The 12407-nt window shown below is 58.4% G+C and overlaps 1 protein-coding gene across 1 annotated transcript in view; it reads right to left on the bottom strand.

Moving 5' to 3' along the window:
- Positions 1-5638: 5638 nt before the first annotated feature.
- KCNQ4 (potassium voltage-gated channel subfamily Q member 4) overlaps positions 5639-12407 on the bottom strand; it is a 74594-nt gene continuing 67825 nt past the window's right edge. The window contains exons 11-14 of the mRNA XM_074934603.1: positions 12091-12193; positions 9403-9534; positions 7346-7478; positions 5639-6798 (exon numbers count right to left, since the gene is read on the bottom strand). Coding sequence (XP_074790704.1) covers positions 6580-6798; positions 7346-7478; positions 9403-9534; positions 12091-12193 — 587 coding nt within the window. The 3' untranslated portion in view covers positions 5639-6579. The remainder of the gene's footprint in view (positions 6799-7345; positions 7479-9402; positions 9535-12090; positions 12194-12407) is intronic.

Below are 12407 nucleotides of genomic sequence, written 5' to 3'. Positions count from 1 at the left end.
AGGCTGCACGCATCCAGCTCCGTTCCTACACAGCAGCAGCTGGAGGAAAATAAGGATGGTGGGGGGCGTACAGCCCTGCTGCTCTCCATCCTTTGGGGCGGGGGAGGGATTCCACCTCCACCCTGCCTGAATGAGCCTAGAAACTGGAGCCCCTTGGAAAGGCAGGAGGGCAGGGATGAGCTGGAAGCCTGAGCACACCTGGGAAGGAGCTTCCAAGCCTCCATGCTAGGAACAGCCACCCCCTACCCGGGTGATTGATCCTGGCTGGTCCGGGGCCTGGTGGTGGGGCCACGCTGCCGGTCGCCAGTCTGGACAGGCAGCAGAGCCACTCAGCTGGTCTGCCCACCTCTTTGCCCCGGGCGCTATCCCCCTCGCCAGCAGCCGGCTCCGGGAATGCCAGGGAAACCGCCCCTTGTCTTTGCTCCATAGTGGGAAGCTCTCACTCCAAGGCCGTGGATGCTGCTCACGGCCAGGCACCATGCAGGAGGGAGGGAGAGACTCACAAGGGGAGGTACGTTCTGTTTGTAAAGCAGTACCAGGATCGCACCATTTTGCTGCATGGTGCTAATGGGTTGTGCACTGCACCATGCATACTGCGCCGCTATGCCACATTGCGTTGCTCAGTGCGGTGTTGCTGGGTGTTGCATTGTGTCGCTTTGCGTTGCTCAGTGCGGTGTTGCTGGGTGTTGCATTGTGTAGCACTGAGTCGCACAGTGCGGTGTTGCTGGGTGTTGCATTGTGTAGCATTGCGTTGCTCAGTGCGGTGTTGCTGGGTGTTGCATTGTGTCGCTTTGCGTTGCTCAGTGCGGTGTTGCTGGGTGTTGCATTGTGTAGCAGTGCGTTGCTCGGTGCGGTGTTACTGGGTGTTGCATTGTGTAGCAGTGCGTTGCTCGGTGCGGTGTTACTGGGTGTTGCATTGTGTAGCAGTGCGTTGCTCGGTGCGGTGTTACTGGGTGTTGCATTGTGTAGCAGTGCGTTGCTCGGTGGGGTGTTGCTGGGTGTTGCATTGTGTCGCTTTGCGTTGCTCGGTGCGGCGTTGCTGGGTGTTGCATTGTGTAGCAGTGCGTTGCTCGGTGCGGCGTTGCTGGGTGTTGCATTGTGTAGCAGTGCGTTGCTCGGTGCGGCGTTGCTGGGTGTTGCATTGTGTCGCTTTGCGTTGCTCGGTGCGGTGTTGCTGGGTGTTGCATTGTGTAGCAGTGCGTTGCTCGGTGCGGCGTTGCTGGGTGTTGCATTGTGTCGCTTTGCGTTGCTCGGTGCGGTGTTGCTGGGTGTTGCATTGTGTAGCAGTGCGTTGCTCGGTGCAGCGTTGCTGGGTGTTGCATTGTGTCGCTTTGCGTTGCTCGGTGCGGCGTTGCTGGGTGTTGCATTGTGTCGCTTTGCGTTGCTCGGTGTGGCGTTACTGGGTTTTGCATTGTGTAGCAGTGCGTTGCTCGGTGCGGCGTTGCTGGGTGTTGCATTGTGTAGCAGTGCGTTGCTCGGTGCGGCGTTGCTGGGTGTTGCATTGTGTCGCTTTGCGTTGCTCGGTGCGGCGTTGCTGGGTGTTGCATTGTGTAGCAGTGCGTTGCTCGGTGCGGCGTTGCTGGGTGTTGCATTGTGTCGCTTTGCGTTGCTCGGTGCGGTGTTGCTGGGTGTTGCATTGTGTAGCAGTGCGTTGCTCGGTGCAGCGTTGCTGGGTGTTGCATTGTGTCGCTTTGCGTTGCTCGGTGCGGCATTGCTGGGTGTTGCATGGGCCAACAGGGAGCTGCGAGGACTTGCGTTCCACCTCACCGTGCACTGCTCACTTGCATGGTGGAGCGTTGCACACGTGACCTTGTGCAGGGCCGTGATGCTGGGTCCGTCGTGCGGTGTTGTGCTCTGGGGGAAGCAGGTTGTGCAGTCTCCTGCTTCTTCCCTCACCCCAGTTCCCAAGTATCCTCCACTCCCTCCCAGAACCGTAGCCAGCGATTCGCACCCAGGCAGGCTCCAGGCATGAGGCTGCATAACCCCAGCCTGCAGCAGGCCCACGCTTTCCTCACTCTCCCAGCCGTGGTTGGCCGTTCCCCAAAGACCCGATGAGCAGATCGAACTTGCCAGCAGCCCGAGCAAAGGTGCCTCCCCCCACCCCGGGGGACACAGGCCAGCCTGGTACTTGTGCATCACCCTCTCCGGTGGGATGAGTGGCCCCGACCCCTGCTGAGCAGCGCCAGGCAAGCAGGGCATTACGTGCCAGGGCAAGCCAGAGAAGAGGTGGTGCTCGGGTGAGCCATCTACTTGAGACGCAGACGGCGCCCTCGGGCAGTCAAGGAATGCCAAGTGCCCAGTGACTGCAGCAGGGGATGCTAGGAAGGTGCGGATACCGGGATGGGGTGGGGAGAATTGGTCCAGGTGCCTTTGCACCTGGCCTCCTTGGTGGGGGGAGGCGGGATTCACATTCTTGAGATTCCTCAGCCCAGCGCAGCTCCCTTGTGGCGAGTCGCTCAGCCGGCTGCGAGCCCTGGGGGATGGGTCTGGAGCCCTCCGTGCGCTGCACCAGGGGGACGTGCTTCTGTGCAACAGCCCCGGGCTTCTGGCAGGGCAGGGGCTTGTTAAACAAGACGGGGCATCTCTGAGTTACACCACCAGCTCCTCCACCAGGTGCTGCCCCCCTACCACAGAGCCAACGGCGTCCATGTCCCAATCCCTGCAATGGGGATTGTCCCCCCTGCGGGCGTGGCTGGCTCCATGTCTCCTCCCCGTGCTAGAAATACCCTGATGGCGCGCCCGGCCGACCCCCAGGTGCATCGCCCCACGGGAGAAAGGGTGGCCTACCAGAGATGAAGTGGGCTGTAGCTCACGAAAGTTTATGGTCTAATAATTTTGTTAGTCTCTAAGGTGCCACAAGTCCTCCTGTTCTTTTTTCAGGACTTCTGGGCTCTGTGCTACGGCTTTCTCGTGTGACTTTGGGTGAGTTACTCTCCATGCCTCTGTTTCCCCATCTGTAGCTCAGGGTCCTGATGCCCCACAGGGGAGGGGGCTTGGGTGGTTAAATCAGCGTCGGCAAAGGGCTTTCAGCGCCCCAGGTGCAAGGGGCCGTTATCTAATAAATACAACGCTTACCGTGGCGACGGGGGCTGGGAGTAGCTCAAGACCGGGGGCCTGATTCTCTGGCGGTTCAGGCTACCTGTGACTTCCTTTGGGCTGAGTGACCGACACCCTGCGGGAGCGGGGTGGAGCTGGCCTGGGACCCCGCAATGTTGCCCTCTTCACTCTGTCCAAAAGCAGTATAGGGCCGCAGTGACTCTGCCGTGGGTCTGAGGCGCCACCTACTGGGGGCAACGAAGAAGCGACTGAGGGGAGTCCACCCCCGGCCCCTTGTGGCCCGGAGCACGCCTGTGGAGGGATTGAAGAGGAAGAAGGAGGCAGGCAAGCAGCCGTCTACGTAAAACTTTAATGAAACAAATAAGTTAATAAGTTAGTAAAGTGAGGTAACTATCTTCGTCTCGGAAACAAGGGTCACTGGGAATCACCTGGAGGGGTTTCCTACTTCTTCTCCTTTGGCCGAAGCCTTGGCCCCCCCGACCGCATCCCCATCCCGTACAGACACGAGACACGTCTGCCCAGGCAAGGGGGCCGGCGTGTGCCCTCCTATGCCGCAGCGCGATGGGCGCCGTGATCGGGGCAGGGGCACGGGATGGAGGGTCTCGATGCACAAGTCAAGAGACATGCTAGAGCATGCAAGCAGGTTGGGATGAGACCGGCTCTGGGCAGGGGTCTCCGTGGGGGCGGGCGGCATGCACTACCTAGGCCCGAAATGCAAGCGGGACTCAGCTGAACGGGGAGGGTGCCCCCCATGCCTGAGCTCCGGTGCACGGCCCTGCAGCAGGCGTCTCTCCCACCCCGACGCCGGTAGATCCGGGGAGCTGGAAGGTCTGGGCACAGGTTATACTCTACTCACGTCCCCCGCCACCCTTTAGATACCCGCTGGGGCGGGCGAAGGGAGAGGGAGGTCCTTTTGACCTGACCTACGCCCCCACCATTGCAAGAGGGGCTGTGAAGGTCAGGGAGCCCCAGGGGTGGTGAAAGGAGGCATTGGTGGGGCCAGGATCCGGCGAGGCCCCCGCTCTGCCAGGGAATGGCACAGCGGCATGCCTGTGCGGGAGGGCGCATTCCAGAGCCAGGCTCTCAGCTGAAGCACTTGCAGGCTGGACAATTGCCCAGCCATTCCCAAGAGCCACCCCTTGTGGTAGCCTCCTTGCAGGCCAGAGCTGCCCCTTGGCAGCCTCTCGGGGAGGGGGGAGAGGGAGGATGCAAACTCTTCATGTCGAAATTCAAGAACTGCTCTTGGCCACCACAGAAGGCTGGTGCCTGATGTAATTTAACCGCAAGGAGGGGAAGCGCTGCCCAGCTCTGCAGGGGTTTGCCTCGGACCGAGGGGCAGGGGGACAGAGCGCGCACGGTGACCCTGGAAGACATTTAACTGCACAGGAGGGGTAACGCGCAGGCACGGGAAACACATCCCACCTCTCCTTCCAGGCAGTGATCCTGTGTTATGGGAAGTCTATTACCCCCCACCCCCGCCCCCTCCAGCCCCAGCCCCACCCACCCCCATGGGAGCACCAGCAGGTATGGGAAAATGGTGGTGTTTGGATTGGGAAGAGGGCTCCGGGTTCAAAGCCAAATCAGTTCCTAGATGGATTTGATGACACTGAAATCTCAGGGCCAGAAAAGTCCCTTTTATGCCAGAGCCTGTTCCTGCTGGATTTCAGTCGCACCCCCACTAGAAAACAGGCCGGGGAAGGGGTTCTGACTCCAGGCCTGACCCAGTCAGCTCCAATGGATACTGAATATTCCTGACCACAGAGGATGTGCAAGGGAAATCAGGGCTCTTTCAGGAGCCAGAGTGGGGGCTAAGGCTCCCATCCGGTAGTGAACTCCTTTATGGAGCCCCTGGGGGACCAGGGACCAGGGTTTGAAATGAATGGGCTATCGATGGGGGACAGGGTAGGATCTATGGGCAAAGCCCCAGCGTGCTGAGAGGCACTTGAGCTGGATGACTAAGGACAGCAGGTCCCCAAGTGAAGCCCCGTGCCCAGCTGATGGGTTAGGCTGTAGAAGGGGGCAGAGGAGAGAAGCGATCCAGTTGGGGAACCACCTCTGGGAAAACGAGGTCTGGAGATATTGGGTACCCTAAGCTACTGATGCCTTCCGTGCCACGAGGAGACGTACAGAAGACACAGTGGGCAAGGCGGGCTGCCTGAGCTGGGCAGACTAGACGTGGAGGGGGGAAAGAAGAGCTAACACGAAGCTACAGCATCCTTACCCTCCTCCTGGCTGTGCCGACACCCACCTATGCACCCCCCCCCCAAACAGCCAGGTGCAATGGACCAGATCCAGGCCTGCTGTTAACTCCACAGACTCATGCAACAGGGCTGCATTTGGTCCAACGGGCCAGTTACCCCCTTTCAAGTCAAGGGCCTGATCCAAAGTCCATCCGAGTCTGTCCGCCAGGCTCCAAAGGAGCAGCGTTCGCCCCGTGAAACCCCACTGACTCGAGCAGCCCAGGATCCGGCCCCAGGGCACAGGGCAAACACCTATTGCTTAGGCTGACGGGTTACTCGTCCGCCTCTCCTGTCGGGATCGAGGGTTGCATATTGAAACACTGCTGCATACACGCGGCCCTCCGTGCTGCACTGCTCCGCAGACGGTTCCACTGGGCTTACTGAGTTACCCTCATGGCTGCAGGAATCGGAGCCCATGCTCGCTGGGAGATAGGAAACCCGGGAGGGAGGCAAAACTTGGCCATTCCCCAGCGATTTCCTCGGTCCAGAAGAAACCACATTCAATCGAGTCACAATGCCCCTTGTGTAGCACTGGATGGTAAAGGGTTACCGAGCCTTGCATAGCTGTTAGTAAGCACCCTGCTCCGGCTCCCGGGAGGGGCAACGGCGTAGACCCTCAGGGATGCCGCGTACGTTGGTGAAGAGGTCAGAACTGCCAACCTTGGAGCTGAGACGCTCTCGGTCATTCCATACCCTGTGTCAAAGCTCATTCCAAGGACGGTTCCCAGAGAGGCGCCCAGAAAAAAGACCGAGTGACAAGGTGCACTGGCCCGTTGCATCCCTGGCCAACTCGCCCTCCCGCTGCACTGGGGCAGCACCACCCCAACCAGGGATGTGCCGGGAGAGGGGGATTTCCTCCGCAGAGAAGATGGCCTGCAGAGGATAAAGTCTAGAGAGGCTGATCCTATAAATAAAAGAGCTTCTTAGATACCAGGCGTTCTCTCGTCGGTTTTGTAGGTTTAATGCTTTAAGAAACTCTCTCTCGGCTGCATCCCCCGGGGTCCCAGCCCCAGCTGGCTCCCAGGTGCTGCATACTAGTTGCTTAATAATTCCGGCTTGTGCACGGTCAGAAGGAAGACTTGTTCAAGTAAAATCAAGGTGAGGCTCATAGTGCATCAGGACACGTTAGACGAGACCCCGTGGTCCCCAGCCCAGAACCTGGCTGGGTTCACGGCTCGGTCTTCTTGCCTGCTAGCTATCAGTGTGTCTGTCTACAAGAATGTTCACCACCAGGCTCAGGACCGGTCCCCCAGCTCTGCCCCACTTGTGCTGGGAACCCCTCTCAGTCCATGTTGGTGCTGGCCGACCTGGAGATGTTTAAGGTCTGCGCGGACACTGAGATGTCCTCGTGCTCTACAGGGCTGTGGTAGTCGGAGGTGATGTCCGGGTCAAAGCTGGGGATCTGCGTGGCGGCCAGGGTAAAGGAGTTCATGGAGCCTTTCCGCAGGCACTGGGAATAGAGGCCCAGTAACAAGTCCAGCTTGTGCTCTATGGATTGCACCTGGAGGGACGGGGAAGAAGAGGGGGGGGATTGAGCCAGGCCTGATGTAATTGGATTGGGGATTCAGCGTGTGGGGAAACAGGGGCTCCCCAGATTAAGGGGGGACCAGGTTGCATGGTGGAGCAGAAGAGGGGGCTGGAGGGTGCAGTAGTTTTTCACTTCTAGCCAGTTGGGTCCAAATCCTGGTCAAGTCACATGTGAAAGCATTTTACTAACATGATGAACTGAACTCCCAGTCCTCTCCTCTGTCCATTGGACCCTACTCCCCTCCCGGAGCTGGGAATAGAACCCAGGAGTTCAGGCTCCCAGCTCCCCTCTCTAACCTCTAGACTGCTAAAGAAAAAGAAAAAGAAAGTAACATGACCTATGGTCTATCTTCTCTTTACAAATCAACTGTAACAACCCCAGGACATGGATGGTCGGACAGGCAGCCAGCTGGTTTCTCTCTGGCTGACACACACACATACGGGCATGGCAAGCGTAGGGGCCGGGCCGCATGTTCGGGAGCATGCACGGTGCTGCACGTGCCCCCCGACCTCAGCCTTACTTGTTTCTCCACTTTGACCACTCGGCCCATCATGCTAAGCTCGTCCACCAGGTCGGCCTCCAGGGACTTTTCTCCCTTCTCCCGAGTCTTCTTATCGACCGCAATGGCTCCCCTTCCCACGATCTGGTCCACGCTATGGGCGAGAAGACAGGACGAGGGGGAAAGCGGGAGCTCAGAATGAAAGGGGCCTTATTGCCAGAGAGAATCAGGCTCGGAGAAGGAAGACCCAGAAATCAACGGGAGTTCGGCCGGTAGGTACCTTGGAGGGTCTGGGCTGCCTGGCCTCCTACTCCCTGTCACTACAGGTTGGGGGGGGACGCACCTTTTCAGCCCGAGGGCCAAATGAATAATTTCAAGCCGTTTAAGGGGCCACCACCTCTCTGTTTTAGGGTTTTATCCTGCTGCCCATCACCACAGCATCTGGGTACCTTCCTTGCAAAATCAATAGCAATAGTGGGATCCCTGGAGTCTCTGGCACGTCTCCCTTTTTGGGGTCAAAATTCTGCTTAAAGCAAAGGGTTTGGTTTTGAGTTTATCCTTTTTTGGGGGTAGGGGTAGTTGGGGTTTTAGAGGTAGAAGGGGTACCAGTGTAGGTGGCAGAAGGGGGGGGTCAGGGTAGGGGCTCAGTGTGGAAGGGGAGGCCAGTATTGGGTTTTGGGGTGTCAGTGTTCAGGGGTACAGGGGGGTTTCAATGTCAGGGTTTAGGAGTGTATGTGTTGGGATTTAAGGATGCAAGGGGGGTCAATGTCTGGGTTTAGGGGAGAAGGGGGTCACTGTCAGGGTTTATGGGGTCAGTGTCAGGGTTTAGGGATGTCTGCACTGGGGTTTATGATAGAAGGGGGTCAATGTCAGGGTTTAGGGGGTCAGTGTTGGGGTTTAGGGGTACAAGGGAGGGGTCAATGTTTGCGTTTAGGAGTGTCTGCCTTGGGGTTTAGGGTAGAAGAGATCAGTGTTAGGGTTTAGGGGTGTCTATGTTGGGGTTTAGGGGTACAAGGGGGGTGTCAATCTTTGGGTTTAGGGGTGTCTGCGTTGGGGGTCTAGGGTAGAAACGGGGTCAGTGTCTGGGTTTAGGGGTGTCTGTGTTGGGGTTTAGGGACACAGGGGGGAGCAATGTCGGAAGCACGATTCTTATTGTACAAGCCGCACTTTCGCTCGCCCACTTCTAAGCCCAACGTGAACGACTCCCCTTCACCCTGTCACCCTCCCCTGCGATTTTCTGGGCTTGCCCGTCCCCCACCCACTTGCTATCTCCTGCTGGACCCAAGGCCTTGCCTGCCTCACCGAGCTGGCTGGGTTCGTCCCTGGAAGATGGCACCCATTCCGTCTGGGCGGCCCCAAAGCGAACAGCGCCGGCGAGAGGCATTTTCCGTTCGGACTCAAACACCAAGTGTTCTCCTGAACACAGTCACCTCGGGATACACCCTTGTGCTCGGGATACTCTCAGAGAAGGGCACGCGACGCGAATCTGACCCTTGTCCAGCTGTCGCTGGCTCCCCAGATGGGCCACCTCCTCCGGGAAAGCACTGACCCTTCTCGGCCTTCAGCGGGGTTCGGGCACGGCGCGTCTCAAAGCGCCAGCCTCTGCTGGTAACGCTAAAGGGTGAAGGCCCAGATTTTTAACGGTATTTCGGCTCTGCTGTGCCCGGCACTGTGATGCCGAAGTTACTTAGGCACCCAAGCCTCACTTTCAAAATGATTTATGGACCAAGGCACCTCAATCCCATGGGCTGTCAATGGGATCTTAGCTCCTACCTGCCTACGCCACAATGCACATACCTTTCAACGGCTGCGCCTAAGGGCTAAATCCAAAGTTCACTGACAGCCAGCGACCTTTGGGCCGGGCTGGGAGCAGAGTCAAACCTCTTCTCTGCACCTGCCCTGCCCTGGGTGCGTGGCGGGGTCACAGAGTCACTCGCCCAGCGTGCGTGACGTCAGCTATTGAATTATGCGGCTCCACGTCCCGCCTGGCCAGGGGCTGCGGAAGCAGCTATGGGACAGGCCCCTGTGGGCTGGGCAGCGGGAGCAGCTGGGCTGTGGCCCTTCGTGTGCCAGCTCACCGTGACTGGAGGCTCTTGATGCGGCCCAGCATGTCGAGGTGGCCGGCTGAGTACTGCTCGATGACGTCCTTGACGTCGTAGGGCCGCAGGGTCTCCTTGAACTTCCTCTTCGCAACCAGGAACTTCAGGATCCTGCCGGGACAAAAGGGGTTGCCTGAGAGAGGGGCGGGGTGGGGACGGGTCTGAGCAACTTGACACGGGTCATGGCCCAGCTATCTCAGAGGCCTAGGACCCACCAGGACAGCTGAGGTCAAACAAGGCCCCAGCGCTCTCTTTAAGCCATGGTCCCCAGAGATGGGACAGTGGAACTCCCCACCACTGGAAGTCTGGATGACTCCAGGGTTTACCATCTTCAGTGTAAGAGCGACCTCTTGGCACAAGGGCTTTCCCCTTGGAGACCATGACCACAGAAAGGTCTGTCATCTCTTCCAGCTCTCTCAGGGTGCAAGTTACACTCTTTGAAGTGACACGATTGCACCCCTCACGCCCAGAGGTGCAGTGTGCGGCTAGCCGTGTCTGTCCCAGCTGCACCCTTTTCAGAGCCTGGGAACAAACAGGCACATTGCAAGTGTTGGGAGAGGAGGGGAGACGATCTCTCTGGGCTTTGCAAGATGTTGAGAGCAGTTACCGGATCTTGGCACCCTGGGCCGCTCTTCTCTTGCCGTGGGAAATAACCTGCCTGCCTGTTTTCCATGACAGTGAAACCTGCTCTGGGAAGGAAGCAGAGGAGAAGAGAATAACCCAGCCTCTAACTGGCTCCCTGAATCCTGGCTCGTCAGTCACCGGCTCCTTGTCAAACGACTAGCCGCAATGCTGCTAACGCAGCGGAGGGAGAGATGCTGGCGGAGAGGGCTCATTAGCAGGGCCGTGATGGAGAATTTCATAACTCCGCAGACGGAAGGATGGGGTGGGGGAGCATCTCTTGTGCAAACAGGCATCGTGAGCTAGCACAAGCCACTTGGGAACCTCGGGCTTGTGCTCTTCCAGCTTGTGTTAAGTGGCTTCAATTAGCTGGCGATGTTAGACATGCATACGCTGCAGGACCAAAGGCCGGCGCTGCAGGAAGGCATGCATATGCTGCCGGACCGGCCAGGGCTAGGACATGTCACAGCATGGAGGAGAGCCTGCTGCTAACTCAGGAAAAGGGAAAAGGCCAGGGTAAGATTTCTCCAAAGCTGCCCCCCTGTTCAGTGCAGGCACAAGAACTGTCAGCCGGCAGGTAAGTGCCCGGTCTGTGGGTGCAAAGAACTATTGCAATGGTCCGGTCACAGCAGCTGGTCTTGAAAAATGCAGAGAGAATTGCACCCGCAACTGTTCGCATCCATGATAGAACCCAGGAGTCCTGACTCCCAGCCTCCTCCCCGCTCTAACCCTAGACCTCACTCTCCTTCCAGAGCTGGCAATAGAATCCAGGTGCCCAGCCCTCTGCTCCGATCATTAAGGATGTGTTCTGAGCTCACAGCATCTACTTCACTCCTGTTAATGCCCCACGTCACCTCCCCGTTAGAGAGCCAATGTGTTGTATGGGAGGGGGGTATTTCCACATATCTTCCCCCACCCCTTCCCCCAGTCTCCCCCACCATGCTACAGCAGCATTGCTGCAGCCTCGGTGCCCCAACCCAGCCAGAAGAGGTGGCTAGAGATCACCAGGTCCCCGTTCCAGTGGCATGGCCGTTAACAATGGCTCTATTCAGGGCGGCCTCTTCAGATGGGTGGGGAGCGGCCAGAGAGGCCTGGCTTGTGTCTGCAGTATGGCACGTGCACGTGGGTTTTAAGACCAGAAAAAGAATTAACCCAGGCACATAAAAGCAGGAAAGCTTCTGCAACCAAACCAGCGTCTCCACCCACCCTGCTCCCCGTCCGCCTGCTCCTTTCGATCCTGGGTGCTGGATAGCTCAGCTCCCCGGGCTCAGGTGGCTACGCGGAAGCCAGAATGCGCCTGCTTAGCAGAGCCGGTCATTTGTGTCAGGGACCCTTATCGGGGAATAAACCTGTTGGCAAATCAATGAAACAGAAAGAGGGGGCGAGACTGGCCAGCCCTCGGCATGCACGGCTCTGGCAAGCAGGTGCAGGGAGTTCCAAGGATGGCAAGAGCCCACCTGGACAAGAACCTCAGCCTGCCCCTCCCCGCCAGACCCTGGACCCTCTGAGGCTCGGAAGGAGCAACAGTCAGGCTGGCACGGAGACAAGGGGAAATGCCATTTGCTGTTGGCACACACTGGATGCGTGAAAAAGAACGCCACCCTGGCTCAAAATTCCCAGCATCTGGCTCAAAAGGGGCCTGGGCTGGAGCACGAAGAGCTGGACGCTGCCGAGGGCTGGTGCATGAACTGTGGAACGGGCCACTCTATCGTTTGAGGGTTTCAGGGCAAATTGTTAGCACGGCCTCAGAGGCTGGGCACAGAGCTCGCCTGCTCTCCTCCCGTCACCCTCCCCACTCGCTGGCTACCCTGACCAGCCCGAGACCTATGGAGGTTAACAGCCAGACTGGCACGAGTTCCCCCGCCGCGGCAGCCAAAACCCTAATGAAGAATCTCCGAGAGCCCACCCAGGGGCAGCTGCCTGGGAGAGGCCCCAACCCAAACCTCCCGCAGGATGGAGGTGGCCAACGATTGCCAGGCCTGCTCCCTGCCACGGGCTGAGAACTGGTATCAGTGGGCGCAGGGATGGCTGGCGAGCTGGACTCACCTGACAGCCCGAATGAGCGTTTTCACAGCTGGCATGATGTCCTCGAAGGTCAAGTCACACTGGTAGCCCTTCTCCTCGGTGCTCTCCTCCACCAGGCCGTCAACTGAGGACAGAAAACAGGGACTTCCCATAAAGGGCTGGGGACGTGCTTCCCCCTTCCCAATTCAGGTGTGTTTCACAGGGTGCAAATCTCCCTTAGAGCAATCCTCACCCCAGTCCTCTCTCTGCCCATGCACAGGTCTGGGTTCGAGGTCTCCTTTGGTTCACCATGAATAACATGGGTTCTACATGGTTCAGCTGCGGGTCCTGTGGCATTT

The sequence above is a fragment of the Natator depressus genome, chromosome 19 (assembly GCF_965152275.1).
Source record: "Natator depressus isolate rNatDep1 chromosome 19, rNatDep2.hap1, whole genome shotgun sequence".
NCBI lineage: Eukaryota > Metazoa > Chordata > Testudines > Cheloniidae > Natator > Natator depressus.
Note: the sequence above shows the minus strand (reverse complement) of the source record. Positions and strands in the feature narration are given on the sequence as shown.